The sequence below is a fragment of the Hipposideros armiger genome, unplaced genomic scaffold (assembly GCF_001890085.2).
Source record: "Hipposideros armiger isolate ML-2016 unplaced genomic scaffold, ASM189008v1 scaffold_155, whole genome shotgun sequence".
In the NCBI taxonomy this organism is placed as follows: domain Eukaryota; kingdom Metazoa; phylum Chordata; class Mammalia; order Chiroptera; family Hipposideridae; genus Hipposideros; species Hipposideros armiger.
Window position 1 is genome coordinate 484,735 of NW_017731505.1, and position 26,427 is coordinate 511,161.

At 42.5% G+C, this 26,427-nt stretch overlaps 1 protein-coding gene across 7 annotated transcripts in view; it reads right to left on the bottom strand.

Annotated features, from left to right (window-relative positions):
- FRMPD4 (FERM and PDZ domain containing 4) overlaps nt 1–26,427 on the bottom strand; it is a 748,742-nt gene that overhangs the window by 43,654 nt on the left and 678,661 nt on the right. For all 7 annotated transcript variants that reach the window (XM_019651209.1, XM_019651211.1, XM_019651210.1 and 4 more), the window contains one exon: nt 2,785–2,830. In XM_019651209.1, coding sequence (XP_019506754.1) covers nt 2,785–2,830 — 46 coding nt within the window. The remainder of the gene's footprint in view (nt 1–2,784; nt 2,831–26,427) is intronic.

Consider the following 26,427-nt stretch of genomic DNA (forward strand, 5'->3'; position numbering starts at 1 on the left):
TCTCATAGTTTCATTTATAAAATTTTTAAAGGACGTTATTCACATAATGGTGATTATGTAAAAATATATGTATGGCTCTCGAATAATTTTTAAATTGTTGTGAGGGACAGGATTGGCTCTTCCAGGGGTCGGCAAACTTTTGAGATGGAACACACCCAAAGAGCCACATGTGGCTCGTGAGCCGCAGTTTGGCAACTCCTGGGCTAGACCAGTAAGGGAAGACTTTAGGTGGGACAGTGGTTCTCAAGTGGGGATTTTGCTCAGGGGGTTCCCGAGTGGGGAAACATTTGTCAATGTCTGGAGACATTTTTGGTTGTCACAACTCGGGGAGAGGTACTACTGGCATCTAGTGGGTAGAGACCAGGGGGGCTGTTAAACATCCCGCAGTGCACAGGACACCCCACCACAGAGAATTCTCCAGCCCAAATGTCAACACTGCCAGCACTGAGAAGCTCTAAGGTAGCATTTAGAATTTGTGCTGAGAGTTGAAAGGTGAGGAGGATTTAATTAGGCTGAGGCGGTGGTGGGGTAGGATAGATAGTGGGCATTTCAGGAAGGAGCGCTGATCAAAGGTAAGGCAAAGATGAGACTTGGTCTACAGTAACTGAGAGGGGAGAGCGACTGAGCAGCAGAGGCGCAGCTGTTGGCCATATGAATATGCATCACATACTCCTAAATGTTGTGGCTTAATGTAGACTTTCAATACAATGCAACAGCAAGAGCCACCTGAACGCCTAGAAAATTCCAGCTTATCTGTTAAAAGGATGTTCTAGGCCTCATCGCTAGTAACAAGTATTCATATGAATAGCAAGTCATGCAGACTCAAGTGGTAGAAAGAGCAAGCAAAGCCATAAGACACAACCCTGACCTTAAATGCAAAATTCCCCCCTCTCTTTCACTAAGTTTACTACATGGGGCAAAATGCCACCCCACATTGCAAAAATAAGCTGATTTGGAGTCAAATGGTTGTGATCTTGCATTGCTACTCGATTATAAACTGGGGGAGAGAATTCAGGAAAGGCCAAGTTCCACCAGGAATTGACGATTGGTCAATTATTATAGACATTTACATTGGCTTTACCAAAGTGGACTTGTTCACTGCAAAGAAAGTAAGTCTGGACAGATTTGAAGTAAGTGTGACTGACATTTTGGTTAACAGAAACCACCTAAAAACAGAGCAGCTCTACTTTCTATGGAGGGAATCATAGGGAGATGGGGGAGCAAGGAGGCTCTTTGATGCAATCTAACCTCCACATTCAGATGAGAAAACCTGAGTTCTGAGCAGGTGTGGGAATCACCTGTTATACTACTGAGAACTAGATCTCAAATCCTGGTTTTCTTACATCCTGCCATTTCCTCAGCTTACAAATCCAAGAGTGAGTGTGGGTGTGTGTGTGTAATTGTCTCAAAGCGATGGGACTAACAGTAACAGTCAATATTAAGCTGAGCTTTTAATATATGTCATTCATCCTGTATGGCATAATTTGTTGTCTTGGTTAGCTCTATTTGTGCTCTTAGAATCTTGACTACATGTGTTTTTTTCCTCCCCAAAATGCCTAGCCCATAGCACTTAGGAGGAAAATTCTGGAATGGGGAGATGAAGAGTTTGATCAGAAGATAGAGATTGGCTAAAACCAGAGCCTTTTAACTGATGTAAAAACACTCGAACACTATGGGGAAGAAAACAGAAGTGTCACAAGGTAGCAACCTGTGCCACTCCGTGCAGAGGCCACACAGGGACCGACAGTAAATGTTTATTAGAGAAAAATCGGAAGGAATTTGCCTCGGCATTTTGTAGTTCAACTGACAATGTAAAATTCACAAGCAACAGCAAATCTATAGACATGGCAAGTAAACTAGTGGTTGCTGGACTGGGGGTGGGAAGGGGGATACACTGTAAATGGGAATGAGTGATCTTATTGGGCCAGTGGAGGTGTTTTCAAACTGGATTGTGATAACGTCTATGTAACTCAGTAAATTTTATGAAGATCACTAAATTACACATTTAAAATGGGTGAATTTTATGATATGTGAATTATACCATGATAAAGTTGTTTTATTAAAAATCATGGGAACTGGGGGTGGCCGGTTAGCTCAGGTGGTTAGACTCTGCAGTGCTCATAACGCGAAGGTTGCTGGTTCGATCCCCACATGGGCCACTGAGCTGCACCCTTTACAACTAGATTGAAGACAACTACTTGACTTGGAGCCGATGGGTCCTGGAAAAACACACTGTTCCCCAATAAAGTTTCTTTAAACAAAAAATCTTGGGAACTGAAGACAGTGTGATTTTAATCACGCCTACCCTCCTACCAAGGCTGCTGAATGAAATTTTGATGGCCATATTCCCTCTAATACCCACCTTCAAAGTAGGTCTCCCTGAACTATCCAATTCTCTATAAAATTATTTAGATGGGGGTAAGAAAAACAATCATGCTTCAACTTCCTACCATTAGATTTTCCCATTAGATTTATGATTCTGAAGCTGGAAACTACAATCAAGTCTTGAGTTATTTTTCCATTTTGTCATTTCCAGAATTGAGAGTCACAAAGGACTGAAGAGCTGATTTGTAAGATATTTAGGAAATGCATTACTTTCCTTTCTTTCTCCCATAATGGGGTTTGCTATCAGGAAGTACAAAGCACAAATAATCTCGATTTCTGGCCTCGTATTGTGAATGCATGCTATTTTTCTCTGCTGTTACTCATTGTCGTGGTTTTGCTGGAGTGGGAGGAAGAAGTCTAGAGGTCATACGATGGCACTTCTACTCACAGGACACTTACAGGGTAAGGCTGAATGACAGTCAGGAGTATCGATTCCTTGCAGCTTCTGTAAAAGAGAAAAACAAACATATTTATGAAAGGCACAGAGCCCGAACTCTGTGAGTGTTCCTGTGAAATGAAATGTGGGATGCATTGGCGAATGTTCCTTGGGCTCAGAGGGCAAAGAATCAAACAGCTCAGAAGTGGGCTTTCAGACCACAGAGCAAACCCGAATCAAGTGTTCACCCAGTGGAACAAACAGGCCGATTGAAAGCTTCCCACGCGGTGCATGTTGGGTGACATTATCTGTGAAGCCAAAACGGCAGGGCCCGAAAATAAAACTCGCCGAGGGAAGACTGGCTTCGGAAGCATTGGCTCAGTCTCACCACTTTCCTCTGCTCTCAAAATTGATTCTCCCCTTCTGATATTCCTTTAGCTTCTTAAAAATTTCTGCGTAATTTTCTGGAAGGGGGATAGATTTTTAAAGATTCTATCAATTTGGTGAATGTCATTATCTTCTCAGAATCAGCATCATGAAAGAAAATATCACTGTAGGTTTTTATGTAAAAGCAGCTTCCCAGCAAACATCATTTCCCCTGCTGTGTGGCTTCCTGAGTCCGCGGTAATAATACCTAGGACCTTGGGCCGATAAATATTTCAGACAGGCACTCACTGCGAAATATGGTTCACAATAGGGAACACTTTGTAGCTAAAAGCAGAACAATGTAATATAATGGTTTATTTAATTTCCCCCAAGTAACCCAAACCTTTCAAATAACTCAAACCCTTGGGGGAAAATCATATTATGGGTTATAATAGTTTTTCTTCCTTCCTTCCTTTGTTCCTTTTTTTATCATGAGTAGGAGAAAGGTCAGCTGCCACTTTGAGGAGAGGCTGAGTTTTCCTGTTTTAGGTGGTAATTAATTCCCTGATCTTGTGATTTATTGCCCAAACGAATAAAGTGGAAAGGGTCTGTTGCAGGGCTGTTCCCTTGCAGAAGCCACGACAAAGTGCATCTGCAGCACTAGCTGCTGTGTGGTCTGGTCCACTCGCGCCCGGCTGGGTTGGATCACATTCTACTGACTTGCCATAGCAGTGGTGGACATGGGCCCTGAGAGAGGGACTGGAAGGTGGGTGGAGAGATCAGTGGACCAGGGAAAGGAAGACGAGAGCTCAAAGAACTTGAGAAAGACTCAGGATACTTAGGATGATGGTGATGGCGAGGAGAGCAGGGCACTGTTGACAGTGGCCCATCTGCTCCCATGAGTTCCCAGTTGCCAAGTGTTGGCAGAGAGCCCCAGTAACTGGAGTAGACAACCAGTATTCCCATTAGATGGGGTAATAGAGCAACAGTGTAACCAAAGGATAATTCAGTGGACAAGATGCATGATCACGCATGACTGGTAAGCATGTCAACATGTGTAGCTACACGTGAAATAGTGTGAAATATATAATAGCATTTACACAGGCTCAAAACACTTGTGCACAGAATAGCAAAAATATAATTGGAATAATGCAATAAAAAATGACAGGATACACACTAAACATATGGTTGTCTCTTGGGGGAGACGAGAGTGGATGTGAACATAAATGAATAAAACCAGAGTGGCCTTGCATGGGTCTACGATGATAATCATTTTATACCAGGAATTTATGAGTTTGATTAATTCAACTCTGTAGCTGTGATTAAAAAGATAAATTCATAACTTGAAGGAAGATAAAATTTGGGGTAGTCATATGTCAGCAAACCTGTAAACTGTTTAAGGGGAGGCAGGTCTTGAAGATCTCTAAAGTAATCTCAAATGTGTTCACCAAGACCATGGAGAACCCGGCTCCCAGCTCTCTGGGTCCGTCCCCACTGCACCAAACTACCTCTCCCTGGGTGGGTTTCACACAGTCCCTGCGTTCCCACTGTTTCCGTGGCAGATCTCTCCACAAGATGAACATATATGCAGAAAGCAACAGACACAGAAGCCAAGTACTGCTTCTTAGCCTCACTCAAGTCCCTTTGTTCACAGGAAACAAGAAACATCCATCAGATAAGAAGTGGGATGCAGCCCCACTGGCCGACGAACCCATGAGTGTAGTAGCATGAAAGTGGGACTGTTTGTCCTGCCTGACCTCTTCTGTCCAAGTCCGCTCCCAGAGCCCTCTGTCAAAGGGCAATGGGCCCTCTGACCTCATCCTCTGGCACAGCTGATTGGACCCCAGTGTTGGAACGAACCAATCAGATTTCCTCTCTTCCTTAGACTCAGAACTAACAGACTCAGCCAAAGAGAATTGGGGCCCAAGTCACATACATGGCTGACTAGGAGTAAAGGTGACAGATGCTGGTGGTCCCCTGCTAGAAATAATTGATGTAAAATGTCTCAGTATGATATCTGTGAGCAGTTCTGAGAATAGGTTCCATTTGTTTTCTCTCATCTGTAAGTACTTAATTATCACCTGCCAGACAAGAAGAATGTATTCTGTAGTGCTTTGGGTCGCTTAGGATGCCCAACTCAACCCTAGGAGGAAAAAAGATTGAAGCCATATGTATTCATATGTTACAGGGTGCTAAAGTGATTGAGGCAGATTCAGCCGAGGCCTCATGCCCATACATGCCAATCACCCCTACATGCCAAAGCAGGGTGCTGCAGGACTTTCAAAGGAGGTATGGAAAACCAAAGTGTGGGGCCCTTAACCCCTTATTCACCTCAGGGTCTGACGCATGACTTAATTAAAAAAAATTGGCTACAGGGAGAGGCTGGCGGAAGTAGCATGTGCCTAAAGAACAGAAACCACATTTGTAAAATTACTACCCTTCCCCTGAGGCTGGCCCAAAGTGTGCAATTTCCAGTGACAATATATAGAAGCTGAGGGAGACGCGGCACCCCGGGGTCATTGAACGAATGCACCTTGTTCAACTGAGCTTCTTCCAGGGGCAAGAGGGCCTTCGTAGAACGATGTGGACGCTCAGGGGCGTCGGTCGGACCCAGCTGTTGGGTTCTGTGTGACTCAAGGGAGCTGCAGTTGGAGCTGCCCAATAAAGAAATCTCACAGGAACCCACAAAAGTGCCCACAAGAGAAAGAGTCAAGCTTCATTATCTCCCATAGACAATGGAAACCCATGCTGGATTACACCGGTGTCACCGAGTGCGACATCTGCTTATTACCTCACCATCCTGGCTACATTTCAATGTGGAAGGAGCGAAAGCTAAATAAGAGTGCTAGGGGATGCCCTTAACCCAGGGCAGGCCTCCCCGGCTGGAAATAGGGGCGAGGAAGGAAATGTGTGAAGTTGGGAGTTTTAGCTTGCACATGACAATTGACTGTCTTAATTACACATTACAAATTATTGTGATTACAAGTGTACAAGCAACTGAGGAATTTTCCTGAACCTGCTCAATACATTTACGGGGCTTGCCTGAGATTTTATTGAGGACTAAGGAAGAAGTGGCCCTGGAGAGCTGTTATAAATGGGCAACAGTTGCTTTATGATTCCACCTTCTGAGACTTACTTGCTACACTTATCCCCAATTTCTCTTCACTTAAAAACTCACTTGAATAGATTACATTCTTTGAGTCCAAACAATCCTTGACTATGACAGTGAGTGCTTAGAAACCTCAGAAGAAATAATGAAAAGGCAAACATAAGAATCAGGGATATGAGGTGGTGGGGTGGGTGGGAGAATGAATGGGCCCACAAGGCTGTGGGAAATATGCTAATTTTCTCTACAGCAATGCTCAATGCCACCATCTCTATTTGTTTACTTCTGGAAAGGGAAGCAGATATTCATAGCTCCAGTGCAGTCTATTAGGAGTAGACAAGCCCCTGGAGAAGAACTCTTGTCTTTAGATGCTAAGAAAATAAGTAGAGACACTGTATTATTGTAGCTTCCTATTGCTGCTGTAATAAGTTACTACAAACTTAGTGGCTTAAAACAATGCAAATTTATTATCTTACAAGTCTGGAGGTAAAAAGTTTGAAATGGGCCTCACTGAGCTAAAATCAAGGTGTCAGCAGAGTTGCATTCATTTTGGAACCATTTCCAAATTCCTTGGATCATGGCCCCTTCCTCCATCTTCAAAACCAGCAATGAAGCATCTTCCAATTTCCCTCTGACTCTCCTGTCTTCCTCTTTCACTTATAAGGACCCTTGTAATTACATTGGGTCCACCTGGATAATCTGGGATACTCACCCCATCCTTACTTGAATCACATCTGCACAGTCACAGGCTCTGGGGGTTAGAATGTAGACATCTTTGCAGGAATCATCATTCTGCCCTACCACCGATACGAGCTTTATTAGTTAACTAGTGCTACATAACAACTTATCACAAAATACATACTTTTGTTATCTCACAGTTTCTATGAGTTAGCAACATAAGCATGGCTCAACGTGGTCATCTTTTTCAAACTCTGTCATGAGACTGCAATTAAAGTACTGTCCGGGGCTGAGGTCTCAGCTGAAAGCTTGGTTGGGAAGGCTCTACTTCCCAGCTCACATCTATGGTTTTTGGCAGGATTAAATTCTTTTTTGGGCTGTTTATCCAAGGGCCTCATTTCCTTGCTGCAGTTGGCTAGAGGTTACCCTTAGTTCCTTGTCTTATGGGTCTCCCCACATCAAAACCAGCAAAAGAGAGAGTCTGCTGGCAAGATGGAAGTTGCAATCTTATGTAACATAATCACGGAAGTGATATCTCATCACCATATTTTAATTGATTTGAAGCAAGTCACAGGTCCCACACATATTAAAAGAGAGGAGACTATACATAGCTATGAATATCAGGAGGAAGATGATTGGGGTCCATCTTAAATTCTGCCTATCATACTAACAAAAAGAGATTCATAACCAAGTAAACTATAAGTACCTTAAGAGTAGTTTCCACCCATGAATTCATCTCATGCAGAATTTTTTTCTTTTGTCAAGAACATCAGGAAGAAGCATTGCTCAGTATACCTTGTTAATTTGAAAACATTTTTCAAAATATGTCTACTGTATTTATAGAATGTAAAGTCTTTGAGTGTATAGTAATTCTCTGTAAATTGCCTGAAACATAAACTAGATTGATTTTAATTTTACCATTTAATGGGTAAATGAAGTTATTTGAATTCAAGTAAAATATTTCAACATGTTATTTATCATCTGGACTGGGGACATGCTTTTCTTCTGTTTTTCTTCCCTATAATTATTTGATTATAACCTGCCAGGCAAGAAGAATTAACTTTATAATGTTTCATATCCCTTAGAATTCCTAACCCTAAGATCCTAGGAGGAAAAAAGATCTAAGCGATTTTAAAATAGCCTCACCAGAAATATTACAATCAAGAATAGAAAATGTCACATTGAAGTAATCAGGTAACTTTATTTTATGAAGTCCTAAAACAACTAGAAACTTAAAAAAAATCTCGTTAGAAGCACATTTAGAGAAGTATTATTTCATAATAAATTCCAAGTGAATTTTCTACCTTGGAGAATAATTTCAAATTGCAGTGCCAATATTTATAAATAGTTGAGTTTGTTAAAAAACATCATTTTCATCTCTGAATCACAGCACTGATATGCAGAGGAAAATACAGTCTAACATACCCTAAGACACCGCCATCAAATTTGCCTTCAATTCCTCTCTTTTCATTTCTTTAACAAGTCTTTCCTTATCCTTTTTGGATGGAGAGTCCCTTGAAACATGTTTGGGACACCCAGCATCAGTGGCTGCAGGTCATGCTTTTTTTTTTTTAATTGGGGAATCGTAGGAGGGGAACAGTGTTGGGGAATTGGGGAAGGGGAACAACCAAGTTGTTGTCCTTCAATCTTAGTTGTGGAGGCCGCAGCAAGCTCAGCTCAAGGTACCGTGTTCCATCTTAGTGTCGGGTGGGCGTAGCCCACCATCCCATGCAGGAGTTGAACAGGCAACCTTGTTGCTAAGAGTGCATGTTCTAACCATCGACCCATCTGTCCACCCATTGGCAGCTCAGCTAAACGTGCCTTGTTCAATCTTAGTTGTGGTGGGGGTGGGGGAGGAGGAGGGGCAGCGCAGCCCACCATCCCATGCCAGAGTCAACCGGCAACCTTGTTGTTAGGAGCATGTGCTCTCACCAGCTGAGCCATCCTTCCACCTGTTGGCAGCTAAGCGGCAGTTCAGCTCGGGCACTGCTCACTGGCCCATGTGGGAATCGAACGGGTGATGCTGTTGCTCAGAGCTCGTGCTCTTAACCAACTAAGCCACTCGGCTGGCCCCTGCAAGTAATGCTTTCATATCACATCCCATTATTTAATTTCATTGGATGTGATTCTGCTGCAATAAGGAAAGCCATGTGAGGAAGAAGCTCAGACTCTAGGCTTTCAGTATTAAAATCCATTTCAACAGTGAAGCTGAAGCTTGTGTTCTCGTTTTCTTAGAGCGGCACAGCTTGGCACCTTTCTTTAACTGACTTTCCCACTTTCTATTTACATGATTTTAATATTGCAATATATAAATATGGGCATGTGCTATTGTATATTTCCCTTTTAGACCAACTAAACAGATCCCTTGATCACTCAGAGGCTGATATTAATTTGATATGAAGAGCACTTAGGTTTCCTCAGAGATTGGGAAAAGAAAACAAAAAACAAAATAACTAAAATACATAGGAAGGTATTTTATGTCAAAATTTGACTCTTGCTTTTTTAAAAAAGTCAAACCAAGTGAACTATGAAATTTTAAACCTCAAACTTGAAAGGAAGGAATTAATCTATGAAGTCTGAAGGGCTAGGTTTTTAAAAGGAAACATAAAGAGGTAATTTAGGGCTATCTATGAAGGGATTTTGTGAACTGTAAAGTGACATTCTAATGTAACTCAAAATCTTGATGCGTGGTATTTTTATTTGGAAAGACGGGTGGTAAGGCACAGGGAAGGGGTATTTGGACTCTCACTTCTAAGGTAAATATATGCACAAATAAGATTCTTTTTTCTTAGGCCGGCCAAGTGACACGTTGGTTAAGAGCTGGCTTGGGATGCCAGAGGGGCCAGGTTCGGATCCCACATATGAGGGCCAGTGACACTGCCCTCCACAGCTAAGATGCTGAACAACAGCTCAACCTGGAGCTGGGCTGCCGTGAGTCACCAGCGATGGTGTAGGCTGCAGCTCCTGTGACAGTGGGTTGCCATGGGCTACCGTGTGTAGCCAGCAGCCAGCGTGAGCAGCCAGCAGCCAGCGTGAGCGACCAGCAGCCGCAGTGAGCGGCCGTCCAGAAGCCGGCGACTGATCTGCCTCGCCCGGGAAGAGCGCAATGATGGTGCCAACTTGGGCCAGTGAAGCAACGTCCCCCACAACTAGATTGAAGAACAAAACGACAGCAACTTGTCTGTTTCCCTTTCCCCAATTCCCCAGCGCTGTTCCCATCCCCCCAATTCCCCAACACAAATCTTTAAAAAACAAAGATTCTTTTTTCTTGCACTTCAGAGTTCTTCAAAGAGATTAGAAAAATATTCTCTTCTGTAAGCTAGTGCAACTCAACCATTGAACTCTCTGTCACCGTTGATGGAAATAAGAACCAATTAACAGCATTTCTTCAATGACATTGTGCTCAGAAGAGCCTTTTTGCAATCCCATGGTATTATGAAGCCACAGGGATGCCTTCTATTTTCTCTTCCTATCTGAAACTTGAGTTGTGAAAAGAACATTAAGATCTTTGTGATTGATAATCAGCCATAACATAGAGTCAGCCTAGTCAATTGCTGGAAGAGCTGGAGGAAATAATGTTGACCTTCATTTTCAGAAAAGTCGCCACAGGACTGCTTGGAATGGAGGTTTAATGCTTCATCTAGTTGACCTTTCCAACACTCTGAATATAGACTGTAATTAGCCACTGTATCAGTTCCTAACAGGTACTGAAGCCATTAGCTGGACAGAATGGAGATGGCTAGCAAATGACCAAGCATTCAAACAAGGTCAATACATTAAGGCTAACTATGTTCTGTCACGGACTTTATGAAACACTAACACTCTACCCATTGTTGCTGAACCTTGCTTTTACTTTGATGACTGCCAAGGAGAGGACTAGGGTTGTCATTTCTCAGTTATGTTCAGGGCAACAAAGACATAGAGGAGATGCATCCAAGAGTTTATCTATCCAGTAGCACTCTTACCAACTCTACAGACAATGTCTCTCCCACTATTATTTTACCCTTGACTGAGCGATTGTACTGCAGAGCAAAACAGACCGCCATTTTGTCAGCCAAAGGGAAAATGAAGAGAATTTAAGGAAAGACCCTTACTAAGCAATATGTTAAAGAGTTAACCCTTAAAAACTGGATGATTGTACTGTTCATCTCTTCCCATCTGTGACGGCCCTCAATGAACCACACATTTTGGTATTCACACCTTTGTCTCCTTCCCTTGAATCTGGACTAGTTTTGTGACTTACTTTTGATAAATAGAATATTGTGGAAGTGACATTACATGACTTCCAGGCATTGGTTAGAAGAATCCTAGAAGGCTTGCAGTGTCCACGTGGGTATCGTAGAATGCTCACTCTGAGAAAAACCAGTTACCATGTAAGATGTCCAACAAGCCGGCAACCACCATGCTGTGAGGAAGCTAACCATGTGAAAAAGCAGTGTGGAGAGAGGGAGACTTGCCTGGCCAGCCGCAGCTGTGTCAGCTAAGTCCAGGCAACAACATATGAGTAAAGAAGCCATCTTGGATGTCCAGCCCAAACAAGCCTTCATATGGCTCCCAGATCCAGCTGTCATTTAACTGCAGCCAGGTGAGAACCATCTGGATGATCCCAATCAACCCATAGAATCATGAGAGATAAGAAATTACTTCAGTAAGCCATTATCTTTGTTGGACAGCAACAAAAAAATGGAACGTCATCTGTCCATAAAAAGTTGAAAACTGGGCCAGCCGAGTGGCACGTTGATTAATAACTGGCTTGGGATGCCAGAGGGCCCCAGTTCGGATCCCACATATGAGGGCCAGTGACACTGCCCTCCACAGCTAAGATGCTGAACAACAGCTCAACCTGGAGCTGGGCTGCCGTGAGTCGCCGGTGACAGCGTGGGCTGCAGCCCCTGCTGCAGTGTGTTGCCATGGGCTACTGTGTGTAGCCAGCAGCCAGCATGAGCGGCCAGCAGCCGCTGTGAGCGGCCGTCCAGAAGCCGGCGACTGATCTGCCTCACCCAGGAAGAGCGCAATGATGGTGCCAACTTGGGCCAGTGAAGCAACGTCCTCCACAATTAGACTGAAGAACAAAAAGACAGCAACTTATCTGTTCCCCTTCCCCCAATTCCCCAATAAAAATCTTTTTAAAAAAGTTGAAACTATGCTTTTAAGAAACTGGTAATCAAAGGGGTCAAATGGTTTTAAAATTGAACATGTCTCCCTTATCAAGCAAGGGGACATGTCCAATCTAATGACTCCCCAGAATAGTATAATGGAGACCCATCCTTCAAAACAATCTGCCATACAAACATATGTGGAAGTGTGGGGAAAAAATGTTCTAACTGCTGAAAGCGAGGATAGCACACCTGTAACATTAATTATGGACTTTTGGTGATTAGGGTAGAGGGGGAAAATAACTAATAAACTTTAAGGGAGAGAAAAAGACCCAGTTAGGGTCTTGGACTAAAAATACTTTACTACAAAGAATTGAGGGCACGATTGGCAGTGCATTGTGAGGTATGTATTTGACCTTGCAGAGAAAGGATGAAAGTACATTGAAATTTTTGGTTTAGAGCTAAATAGCTTACATACAACCAATCATCTGAATATAAACCTAGGAAGAAGCCAGATTTCTTCGCAAAGTCTAATTCACATTTTACTGAATGTATTTAAGTCTTAGGCTGTACTCTTCTTCGTGAAGAATATTAGGCTATTAGGTTAAAATACATATAAATGATGCAGTGATTATCAAAATTAACATTTTAATAAAATCGTCTCATTTCAAGCCCTTTATTTTCTTGTAGTTTTTAAATCTTTACAGTAAAATTTCAGGTTAGGGAGTCTGAATTTGGAAACTGCTGCTAAGAGTTTGATTTGCATATGGTATTTGTTTTTGATTTGACCTAAACTTTTGTCCCTTTAATTCATTTTGTGCTGAATGGATGCTGTCTTTGGCCTTTGAACCGCTCACCTTTAACTAGTGGATGAAACAGGTACTTATATTTAAGACTTATAAAGGGCACCAGCATCTCTTGAGAAAAAAACTGAATTATTTTATATACATGTATGATGCTAAATAGCTCTCACCTCATCCATTCTTTCAATAAGTATTCAATAAGTATCTAGCAGGTGCCAGGCATTTGAGATCCATCAGTGATTCTCAATGGGGCATAATTTTGTCCTGCAGGGGGTATTGGCAATGTCTGGAGACATTTATGGCTGTCACAACAGGCGTGGAGCTACTGGCATGTAGTGGGTACAGGGCAGGGCCACTGCTGAACATCCTACGGTGCATAGGACGGCCCTCCCAAAATGAAGAATTTTCAGCTCAAAGTGTCAGTAGTGCAGAGATTGAGAAATCCCGGGTTATATTGAATATACCCCCAAGGATAACCACTTTCCGGATTTCTAACACCATAGAATAGGCTGACCCCATTTGAAACATCATAGTAACACAATCACATAGCATAAACTACTTATTTTTCTTTCTTCTTTCACTCAGCAGTGTGTTTGAGATTCATCCAAATTGTCATGTGCCATTATGTGAAGGTACCACAATTTCTTTATCCATTTAAGCCATCGATGGACATTTGGGTGACTTTCAGTTTGGAGCTGGAAAGAATAGTAGTGCTATTAATATTCTTGTATATATCTTTTGGTGACTTCATTTAGGCATTTCTGTTTGGTATATGCTTAGGAGTGGAACTACTAGGTAATAGGGTAAGCATGTATTCAAGCAAAGACCCCGTTTTTCTTTTTTTGGCTATGTTATTCCTTCCTGATCTTGTGACATGTGTATCTCTTTAATTCTATGAACTCTAATTGCCTTCCTTCACCTTATTCTTTTACTCTTCTTAGTGTCTGACTGAGCTCATTCTATTCTGCCAGCTAATGGAACAAGTCGCAGTCCATCAATACATGTCATCTAAACACATATTCTTGAGTGCATGTGGAGATAAGAGCTGACTGAAGAGCATCATGTTGAATAAACCATCAATTTATATCTCACAAAGAACAGGGTGAAAAAGAACATCTTCAAGTTGCTTAAGAAGTGGTTACAGCTTTGTCAGTTGAGTGAGGGGTGCAAGAAAGTACGAGCATGCAACATTTAACTCACACAAACTGAATAGTCCCTACAGTATCAAAACTATTGGGAGCCCCAAAGCCCTGGTGAGCAGTTGGTAACATTACAAGCTCACCACGGCAAGTTGGAAAAGGACAGCGTTAATTCACTTTTCTGGCTGCTTTGACACGCTTCCTGTATAAAAGCAGTCTTTCCATCCTCTTTTTGCCTGTCTATATCTTCAAGAATGTGCTATTGGAAGAGCTAGGTAAAAAATTTCCTGAGAACATTGTAGTTGACTCACTAAATAAAATTAAAATCCAGTTCCTCTGTTGTGCCAGCCACATTTTAAGCACACAATAGCCACAAGTAATTGGACAATGCTATTCTAGATGCTTATCTAAAGATATTTTCTCAAGAAACACCAAGACGATCCTCCTCCAAAATTTTAGCATGACCCCTATCTTATTCCATAGGAGGGGGGCAGTTTGGCCCGCCGGATCTGATTGTCGGAAGGCACACAGACATAGAAATGGAGTGCGGGGACTAGAAGTCACACTGCATTCATCTTGCAGCAGCTCATGCTCTTGAAAATTTTTTTAATAGTTTATCCATCAAATTAAGAAATACTATATTTTTCAAAAATAATATGATGATTTCTAAAGATTTCAACGAATACGGTTTCCATATTTCCCCTGTGCCCGACTGCATACAAAGCTGGAAAGAACTTTGAACAACAGAAAATATCACAAAATAAGTAGATTAATAGGTAATATGTGCTACGTGATTGCCACGTGCCAAACACTGTACTATACATTACTTGTGTTGCATAATTTCAAGCCTCCCAATAACCCAGCAAGGAAGGTTCTGTTAGGCCCATTTGGGAGATGAGGAAACTGAGGTTCAGAGAGGTCAATGAAATGGTCCCAGGCTGCACATTCAGTAACTGGCAGAACCAGAACTTGGACCTGTGCTTTCCGACACCAAAGCCTGTGTCTGTGTCTTTAATTAAGTTGTCCAGTAGAAATTCGGATATGGGTCTAGAAGCACAGAACTTCACAGGCACCAGGGTGGCATTGCAACAGCCCTGGTATCACTTCTAAGTGTGGTGAACATTCTAAACACTTAAAAGGCGCTTGATTCTTGTATATTTTGGGGGCAATCGCATCACCCCACTGGGCTTCACCTTTTTCACCTGCAAAAGCAGGGAGCATGTGTTATATTAATGGTTTCCAAACTGCTCCATGCAACCCATCTCTGACGGTCACATGTGCCAGTGGAAAGAGCCCTGGATATCCCTGTGTCTTTTCAACCAGAAACCCTCCATTACTTTCTGCACTGGTATGGTAGATTAGGTCTCCATAGAAGAAAGGGCTCTCCTGCTAAGAGCAGATAAGAAAAGCACCGGGCAAAATGATTGCCACTGGTTCATCAAATTCCAATAGGCCTTCACTTGCAATTCTAAATTCCATTCTGAATCCCCATGATGTTGTCCAGCATTCTCTTTTATTTTTTTATTATTATTTTTTTAGCTGAGCCATCCTGCCACCTGTTGGCAGCTCAGCGGCAGCTCAGCTCGGGCTGGGCATCGAACCGCTGTTGCTCAGAGCTCGCACTCTTGAGGGAGCTCTTAACCAACTGAGCCACTCAACATCCTCTTTTAATGTAAACTTCTTTTCCTCAATGAAAAGCAAAGATAACAAAGTTTTATTGGCTTTGGTTGCTTCTCTACACTTTACATTTTAAGAATGACAATAAGATTGTCTGCTGTTTTACACTGCAAATATACAGCATCTCAGTAATAATCACAACACCCTAGGAGATAGGTAATACTATTATCCCAATGTTACTGATAAGGAAATGAGGCTCAGAAAGGTGACAGCACTTTTAAAAATGTTGCATGGCTAGAAAGTGGTGGTGGTCACTTGCCTGCCCCTAGACTTTGGGTTTTGGCCAATGGAAGAGATGCAGAAGTGACTGTGTACCAGGCCAGTGCCTACTCTTTGAGAGGCCTTGCCCACCCCTGCTCTATATCATGTGTGTATCACGCCCTAGCCAGCGTCCTGGTCCAAAGGGGATGTGAGACTTGAGGAGTAGACGTGAACTTAATCTGCAGCTCTCAGGCAAGCCCAGCCAAGATCAGCCCAAAGAGGCACCCTAAAGTTTTTAGATACATGAGCAATAAATGGTCATTTCCAGACACAAAAGGACAAATGTTGTATGATTCCACTTACATGAAATATCTGACATAGGCAGATTCACAGAGACAGAAAGTAGATTAGAGGTTACCAGGGACTGGGGGAAGGAGGGAACGGAGAGTTTTTCTTAATGGGGACAGAATTTCTGTTGGAGGTGATAAAAAAGTTTTGGAAGCAGGTAGTGGTAATGGCTGCACAACACTGTGAATGTAATGAATGCCTGTGAACTGTACACAAAAGTGGTTCAAATGGCAAATTTTATGTTACATATATTTTACCACAATAATAACGAAAGAAATGCTGCTGCTATAAGCCACCGAGATGTTGTGGCTATTTGTTGTGAAGAAACAGCTGACTGACACAGCCCCTATCTAACAGTAGGGCAGACATTACAGAGAGAGAGAAGGAGAATTCGATGTACCACTGAATGTGAGTAAGAGCAGAAGAAAGAGGGGAAAAGGTCAGATTCAAGATCTGGTCTGCTGAATGAAATCTCTCCAAGTTAAAAATAAATTAGGTCGTGGGCCAAGGAAGGAAGTGATTGCTGCAGCAATTAAAAGAGATCATTTGCCAGTGGCTTATGCCATTTCAGGGTCGTTCCCGCGGAGGCACGGCCGTCAGGGGGTAGGTGAGATGACTAGAGGAGTTCAGTGAGCTGGAAACATTGAAAAATTGGAAGCCAATTCAAATTTGGAGCCTGAAAGGCTGGAAGAGATTAGAAAGAGACAGGTAGTGTCACCTGCCAACTTGAAGCTGCTAGAAAGCATAGTTCATATCCCGAGACATTTCTTACCCAAAAAAAAAAAATCACATTCTTATGCAATTCAAATCAATTTGCCTTGACAGTTGCTTTCCATTTCACCCTTAGTTCAAAAGAGATGTCTGTTTGATTCTTCTCTCTTCAGCCCTGTTCACCAGCCCTGTAGTGCTCTCACAATATAGGGACTTAATATATTTTTAAATGATAAAATCAAACAGAGGGCCAGAGACTGTAATGGAGCGTGTGGCACAGTGACAAATGGGAGGTGGCAGCTGAAGCCTTTTTTAATGCCGAGGGGCTAAAACTGTTCAAGAAATGAGGTGTTAACTAAAAGTCTCAACAGTAGGCAATGTGACTGCAAAATAGAAATAATAATAATGATAATAATAACAGTCCTGTTAGAGGATTGCTATGAGAACAAATTATAGATGGTTGAACTGCTTTTAGTATCTTGGAAGAAAGGTATTATGTAAATTCCAGTTCTTTTTCTTTTCATTATTTTTCTTTGCAGACTGCCAAAAAGAAGAAAAAGAAATCCTAGTGGGTGGATGAGAGCAGAGATTGAAGGAGGAAAGGGAGAGAAAATAATTCAATAAAGCCAGTGATGGAGATAATTACTTCCCGGCCATTGCGTCTGCTTTAACAAACTTCATCTACCTAGCTACACAGCTATGTAGGAGCTGGAGGGATTGTGCGACTTCTCCCCACTTGCTCTTGTCCAGAAAATACTTAGATTTTACATCCACTGTGCTAACAGCATCCTCTCCATCTTGTTGGTGTGGCTATTGCCTTCACTTCCTTCACTGTACTCTGTGTTTTTAACATCCATCCAGAATATTTTCTCCAGGCAACTCTAAAGTGCCTGGTTTCAAGGGCAGACATTATACTACGTGCTCTGCGAGAGTTAGTGTGCAAAGACCAGTCCAGGCAACTGTTTTTTTTTCTTTTCTGTTTACAAACAAAAAACATGTTATTGAAGAAAATTCAACAAATCCGATAAGCAAAAAGAAAACGATCTCATTTTGTAACCTGCATTTTCACTTACTACAATATATCCTAAACATTTCTCAGACCATTAACTGTTTCTTCCATGTCATTGTTTTAAATAGCTACATAAAATGTTATCTGGCAGACATATATACATTACTTGATCAATCCCATTGTTAGGCACTTAAATTAGTTCCAATTTTTTTAGATAAATGTCCTTATAGATAAAACCTTGCAGGCATTCTTAATTATTTCTTAGGATAAATTTCTAGAAGTGAAATTGATGGGGCAAAGGGCACGCATGTCTTTTAGGGTTTTGATATAAATGGCCAATTTGTATTCCCACCAGAAGGATATGAGAGGACTTATTTTCCCATGCCCCTGGTGCAGCCGCTGTTTTGAAAGGCAAGGCTGATCCACAGCTTGCTGCAATTTACAGTGAGAGAAGTTAATTCCTATCTTGGACTCTATGGCTCTGTTCTCATTTGTCAGGTGAGATGATAATGAGAAGCTTATGGCTTTCACGACAACCAACACATGAATTGTTTTTCAAATTAATTCATGCGATAACCATACTTGCAGAAAACATCTTCTTTATCAAGAAGTGGAATGCCTCTTGTCTCCTTTCTCTCTGGTGTATTTGGAAGCAATGTGAACCATCTTACTGAGGTTTTTGATCACATCACTTCTGTTCTCAAAAGACTATGCTGAGTTCCAACCGCATTTCAGATTCCAGGAACATTCTTCATCTTTTCCTCCCAGTAGGGGACACCCCCAGTCGCTTTCCATTTATCTTCACTTACACTTCAACTTTAAAGAACACTGGAATGCATTCCACAAATGTTTGGCAAGCCCCTAGCAGGCATCAGACTGTTCTAGGTGGTAAGGATACAGCAGAGAACAAAACAGAAAAGAAGCCCCGCCCATCTGCTGCCGCCATCCTATGCAATCACCTGGGACTCCCTCGGGCATTTGATCAGAGGATGCCCTAGCTGGCATCCCCCTTCCAGCCAGCTGTGTTCTCATCCAGAAGGTGCTGGACCAGACCTCACATTACATAGGTGTCTCCTGGAGACCCAAAGCTGCTTACCCTTTCAGTTGATGAGTACCCTACATTAATCAAACTGTTTTGTTCAATGCCATTCACCGAAAACTTCCTGCGACCTTTTCATCATCAACCCTCTTTCTTCAGAAAACTCCAGAATCACTCACTTTGAAGCCCTCTAGATAACCCCATCTGCCTCCAGCCTACTGGTGTCCATGGCAACCTTTCAACAGGTAGGGATAGCTCTGCAGGGGCAGGTGGTGGGGACGGACTCTGTGTCTCAAAGAAAAGAGGGAGCAAATTTGGAAAAGTAAGCAACAGGCTGCTTGGCTACCTGGAGTCACCTGGCTTGGATGGTTTCTTACCAGAAGGCTGCTTTGGACAAGGTTTCAAAACAAACAGGAACTTTGAGGGATGGTCAGGGTCTATGTGGAGCCAACCAGCAACATTCTCTGCGGAACTACCAGTATCACCAGCAGTGATCACTTCTTTCACATCGACTGTATGCTCGGGACTGTGTAAAGCACTTCACACCCAGTAGTTTCCATGTACTCCTTCAAGTACGTTAGGAATTAGTTTTTATTATTATTCCCATTCAGAGATGAAGAAACAGAGGCTCTGGAAATTAAAATATTTGAGGCTGGGTGCTAGAAGTACAAAAAAACAGCCCTCATTTACCAAAGCAGAGCCACCCCCACTGCAGGAGGAGGGTCTTTGCCACAGCCCCATTCGCAGGCTCTGTCCTAGGGCAGAGTCGACATGGTGAGTGGCTAAGATAAGGTATCACATAGGGTAAGGCATGCCGGATGCACTGCACACTGCCCTGAGCCATATGGGGGGCGGGGCCTTCTGTAGTCATTAAACCATTATTGTTTTGATTAGTATGAATTCCTGACCCCAGAACCCCTGAGGGAGGGCATTCCAGAAGATATAGAAGAGGGTCTAACCCAGTGATGGAAGTGGCACATTTGACTGCAGCATAAAGAATTGCTCTCCCCCAACCACACATGCTCACCATCCCTGAGCTTTCCAGAATAAACTCTGCAGAAGTGTATATGATGCTCTAGACTACTCAGCCATGACCTGGAGAAGCGTGGGGTGTGCTGGTTTGCAAAGCAGAGTTCTAAGGCAGGATCTTGATACTTCTTCAGGTCAGCAGCCTCCCAGGATGGAATTCAGTCTCACAGGTCTGACAGTCACTCTCTCTCTGGCTTTGTCAAGTCGGAGAACACTGTCTCTTGCCCGAGGTATGTGTCCCAAACCAGTATGGTCCATGTGGGAGATAATAAGGAAACATTGGAAACCATTTGGGTTTAAGTCATCGGAGTTATGTCAGCTTCCATTTACTATTCATCATTGCCTGCACCAGGCCTGGGCTGGGCTGCTTGAGACTCAGCATCTCTGATCTTTAACTCTGCAAAGGTAGTTTCATTATGTCCAATTTACATATGAGAAAATGGGCTCTCTTTAAGAGGTTAAGTCCAAGACCACACTACTCATTTGAGGTAGACCCAGGAATCCTACTCAGGCTATGTGCACGAATGTTCTTTCCCTCTGTCCTCAATAAGTCATTATCAGTGTTCAGAATGCCCATATCGCAAAGTTTTGCCTTTCTCTGTTGACTCATTCAAACTGCCCAATAAAGATACATGCGTCTTTCTGGGCTCCAAAGCATGTTCCCATGTTGTTTCTTTTAATCTCTATAGTGTCAGTGACATGTAAGTATCACTTTCTCCATTTGGCAGTTTACTAAACTGTGGTGCAGAGAGGCTAAGCAATTTGTCCACTTTACCCAGCAGGGCAGGACATGACAGCTGTAAAGCAGAGCTACTGCAGATGTCCTGGAAACAGAGAATGGGAAAAGAGCAACTTTGACTTGTGGGAGATAGGAGGACAACTGTTGGAGAGCCATGGAAAAGGTAGCTTTTGACTTGGATCTTGATGGATGGATAAGAGATTGACGAGGGAAGTGGTTTCCAGGAGCACTGAAGTGAAAACAGTTCTACAGGCAGGAATGCTTTGGGTCTGGTTAATAGTGCATTTCCAGGTGTAACCAGGACGCAAGATAGGTAGGTGGCTCTTGAGAGGGAGAAGGCTGGAAAGAAAGACTGGGGAGAGCTTAGGAAGACCCTGTTGATGCAAAGAATCCTGGGAAGAACCACTCTTCAGTAGTGGAGCCATTACAGAAGGAGAGGACGCTATGATAGGTAATAGTCGGCAGAAATTATCCTGGATGTAGAAAACCAAGTGAAGAAACAGGTGAAAATTTAACTGTATGAGTGCAATTTGAGTTTCTAGTGGGTGTCATATGGTGAGTCAAGCACTAGAATCACCATTAGAATTTAGAAGACATCCATTATTTTTTTCAGAAGGAAGCCAGACACAAGAATAAAGGTTTTCGGGCTGGCCGAGTGGTGCATTGGTTAAGAGTTGGCTTGGGAGTGCAAGCTTTGAACAGCAAGGTCCCGGTTTGGATCCCACATGGGCCAATGATGGTGCTGATCAGCTCAGCTAAGATGGTGAACAACAGCTTGACCTGGAGCTGGGCTGCCATGTGTTGCCGGCAATGGCGTAGGCTGCAGTGGGGCTGCACTGGGCTGCCATGAGCTTCCATGAGTGGCTGGCAGCCAGCGTGAGTGGCCAGCAGCTGGTGTGAGCTGCCATGAGTGGCCATCCAATGGCTGGAGAGCGATCTGCCTCACTCCAGAAGAGCGCAATGATCACAATACCAAAATGGGCCAGTGTAACAACGTCCTCCACAACTAGAGTGAAGAACAAAAGGACAGCAACTTGTCTGTTCCCCTTCCCCGATTTCCCAATGCTGTTCCCTTTCCCAACTCCCCAATAAAATCTTTAAAAAATAAAATAAAATAAAGGTTTTCAAAACCAGTCAGCCAAATATGGATCTCATTGATTCATATATTCATTCATTCATTCATTCACTTTTTTTTTCATTCAAGAAACATTTAGGTACCTGGGACCATGCTAGGCTATAGGAATATGAAGAATATTCCTGTCCTCAAGAAACCCACAATGTAGACTGACAGAAAATACAATGGCAGGGAAGGTGCCACGGAGAAGCAAATATGGGTACATGGAGACATGGAGGGAAAAGGGTCAACGTTTCCCAGGCTTTATGTGAGGAAATTTACACTCGGGGAGGCATTTCTAAAATAGGAGCTACTTCAACTGGTCTTGAGGGATGGAGGGGGAGTTTACCAGATGGGAAGAAAATGAAGGCAATTCCAGGCACTGGGAACCTGCTATGTTCTTCATATTTCAATGCAAAGGAAACAAGGTAGGAGAGAACACAGTGCACTTGGGGGCTGCTGAGAACTTGGTAGTGTCATAGCAGAGGACAGGCAGGGTCTGAGGCTGACCAGGAGCATGGTGATCACAGCGAGTCTTGAGCTTATGTAAGCAGTGTGCACTTTATCGCAGATGACAGTGTCACCAAGGTGGGTCCTTTAACCTGGGGGCTGATACAATGGTGTCCAAGAATGAAAAAGTAAATGGCACAGATGGAATTAGTAAAATGGAACCTACATAGAATGTTCTGGTGCCAGAAGTAGCTGGGGCTCCAAGGTGTTCTAGGGGTTAATGATCATAGCCATTACCTACCAATCTACATGTATCAGAACTGGAACTAGGCGGAACTCTACTGGGATTGAACTTGTACTTGAATGTTAATAATAAGGCGATGGTAGAGTCTCTGAACTCTTGTTTTAGTTGAGGACTTTTATATGCATGTTAGGGGAGAGGGGACAAGTGTAAAATACGGAAATACCACCTTTAATGTTGGCAAGGAATAGAGATGACGCCATTGAGGAAGCCATAATTCAAAGGTGGCTCATACAGAGACTGATTGTAAACAGTTACAGGACAGAATGTTCCTTCTTACCAGGAGGAAAAATCGGGTTAAGAAAGAACAGGTACATAGCTCACACACAGCTATCCTGAAACAACACTCCCAACCTCAGAAAACCCAGCAATGCCCTATTTCTCCCTGAAAGTTGACAGATTTTTTTCAGTCAACCATGATATTTTCATTGATGGAAAGAGGTTGTGAGGTTTATACTAAATTTTTAAAATATGCCTTCCATGTTTGAATTTAGCCTCAATCTAGGAAAACTATTTATAAATTAATCAATGGCTATAATTTATCCATGGCAAGTCAGAGAGAAATCACATTTTCCTGCCTATTGGGAAATACTGCTTTGAACATGAACTTGGACCACACTAACCTTGCAGCTGAATTCTGAGACTTTCTGCTTTGTATTAATAGGGTTTATAGTCTGCATTTGGGCTGACTATAGGAAACGTGTTTCACTCACAAAAGCTCTCCAATCACTACATAAAGATTCATATAAAGATTACTTTGCAAAAGCAGATATCCATTGGGGTTAAAAACAAAGGAAAACAAGGAAACAAAACAGAACTAGTGGAATAATTATTCCTACAGAACCTGAGAGCACTGCTTAGATCCTTTCCCTGGACATCCCTAAAATAACCACAGACTCGAGTTTTAGTAGTACCATTGTCTTTTATTCTCTCTACTTTCAGGGCTATGAACAATAGAGAGACTGGAGGTTAGTGGTTTCCATTTTTAATCATCCTATGGTTTTCACTCCTGCCACCAAATGGAAGCTTAACCTCATGTCCAGAAACAGAGTGAGTTAAAAAAAATGCAAATCAAAACATATGCCATCATCTTCTAAAAATATGAACAAATTTTTGTCTCTTACACGAAGTATTTTTTTCCTTGAATTTCATTAATGTCCAAGGAAGATCAATAGTCAACTAGGTAAAATAGTAAAGTGTCCTGTAGGGTGGTGAGGGGATAAGAAAAGCAGAATATTAAAAAAAAAAAACTGAGTTAGGGCTGGCCGAGTGGCTCATTGTTTAGGAGTTGGTTTGGGAGCACAAGCTCTGAGCAGCAGGGCCACTGGTTTGGATCCCACATGTGCCAGTGATGCTGTGCCCTCTACAGCTAAGATAGTGAACAATAAATAGCTCGACCTGGAGCTGGGCTGCCATGAGTCACCGGCAACGGCGTAGGCTGCAGTGGGCTGCTGTGAGCTACTGTGAGTGACAGGCAGCCGGCGTGAGCAGTTGGCAGCCGGCATGAGCGGCCGTCCAGCGGCCTGCGACCAACTGCCTCACCTGGGAAGAGCGCAATGATCACAATACCAACATGGGCCAGTGAAGCGACATCCTCCACAGCTAGACTGAAGAACAAAAGGACAGCTACTTGTCTGTTCCCCTTCCCTGATTCCCCAACGCTGTTCCCCTCCCCCAATAAAATCTTTAAAAAAAGAGTTAAAGAGTGAGAGCTTTTAAAATGACTCGACACATAATACAAAATACTATGCTTAGAAAAATAGTATGAAATAAAATACAGAAAGGTCTGAATATGTTGGGAATAATGGTATGGAAGTAGCAGAAAATATAAATTAATTAGGAGACTATTACTGTGTGAATATTATTTGGTAATATTGTAGTCTTATTTTTCATATTTGATGAATAGTAGCAACATTAAAAATACCACAAGACATGATTATACAAACACACATTAGGGGTTCTTTTAAAAATGCTTTTTCTTTGCCCATGAAACTCAGGTAATGTATCATATAAAGAAAGTTAAACATATGCCCAATAAAACTGTTAGAGGAAGTCTGAACAGAACAGGCAAAGTAGCCAATTTGCATAGTTAATAACTCAATTTTTACCTGCTTTGCTCTTATTCACATGCAGTTTCTCCATGTAGGTGAACTGCTATTCATTTAAAGAAGGGGAAATAAAAGCCTTCCATACAGATCCCCAGAAATGTTTACATGCAAGTGGTACTTTGAGCTTGAATTTGAAATGCAGCTAACTGGGCCGGGTCTGCTGTGTAAGAAGACTTGGGTGAGGGGTGGCACGAGGCTTGAGATTCCATTCCACCTGAGTGGAGTAGTGAGGCCATCAGGAGAAGCCCCCTTGCTGCCCTCTCAGCTACTGAGAAGGGAAGATCAACCAGATGTGGGAGGTCTCGTCCAGGCTGGGGGCCTTCTGAGCCACTCCTGTCCCAGTTATGACTAACGAAAGTTCTAGAATCTCCTAATTTCAAATCAGGACCTGAGAAATGGTGAGCGAGTCGCCCAGCTGCCTGAGAAAAAAACAATGCTGTGGTGACCACAAGAGCCCCACACTTCTTTTGAACCCTATACTGTATGCCCTTAAAGATGTTCTCTGCATAGTGTATGTATTGGGTTGTTGGAAAAGTCATGACATATTTTTTCTATGTTTTTCGTTGCAAAAATGTGTCATGACTTTTCAGACAACCCAACAGATACATATTCAAGTCACATCTGAAAGATTTTAATTAGTGGTCTGAAATTTTTTTTTTAAGATGAAGCTCAAAATTAGCACCTGTTTATGGATACTATAGATTATATGTAACCTTGTCAAACAATGACAAGGCTACACAATTACGTGCATATCCACTTAAAACAGATCACTTTGACCACTGCTTTGTGGAGCCTGATTGCTCCAAATATTGGCAGTGAAAAGATTTAACGTTGGTGGTTTTGTGTCAAAGGCACGAATTCAATTGAGAGTTAAACCCATGTGATGACTCCTATGGGAGGCCACATTATTCATAGAAAAAGCATGACTTAGTCTCCCATGCAGACTCCATGACTCAATAACAGAGAACTCTGAGTAACTGCAACTTATTTACTCCATTAAATTATTTCTGCCAACAGCTGTCATCTCATCTCATTGACTGACACCATCATCCACCCAGAGCTCAAGCAAGACGTTAGACTTATCCTGCATTCCGCACAGTCTCTCAATCTGCACATCAAATACACAGCCAAGTTCTACTGATGCTTCCTCTACGACACACTTTTCTCTTTCCCCAGGACTACTTTGGTCCCATCTTCTAGCTGTTATTTCTCACCTGGACTCTTTTAAGAATTTCTAATGGCTTCTCTGTTTCCCCTCTTGCCTCCCATATTCCATTCTCCATGCAGTGTAGCCACAGTGCTAGTTTAAGATGCAAGGTGGATTGCTTTACTCTATTGCTTTAAACCCTGCAAAGGCTCCCTCTCTTCCCCAGAATAAAATCCAGACTTCTTTTCATGGTCCAGACCAGGGGTGAGCATATTATTTTCCTGTAAAGGGCCAGAGAGCAAATGTTTGAGGTTTTGTGGGCCAGACAGTCTCTTGCCAGTCCTCTTACTCTGCAGTTGTAGCATAAAAGTAGCTGCTGACAATAGGTAAATGCATGTGTCTGGCTACATTCCCCAAAAAACTTGATTTACAAAAGCAGATAATGGGACAGTTTCAGTGGTGGGCCACCACTTGCCAACTGCTACTCCAGGAGACCTGCCATCACCCAGTTCCGGTCTCTTTCTCTGGTCTTTTCACGCCACTTTCCCTTGGCCAAGGACTGCCCTTATTTATTTTTTTTTAATTTTTATTATGGAATTGGGGGA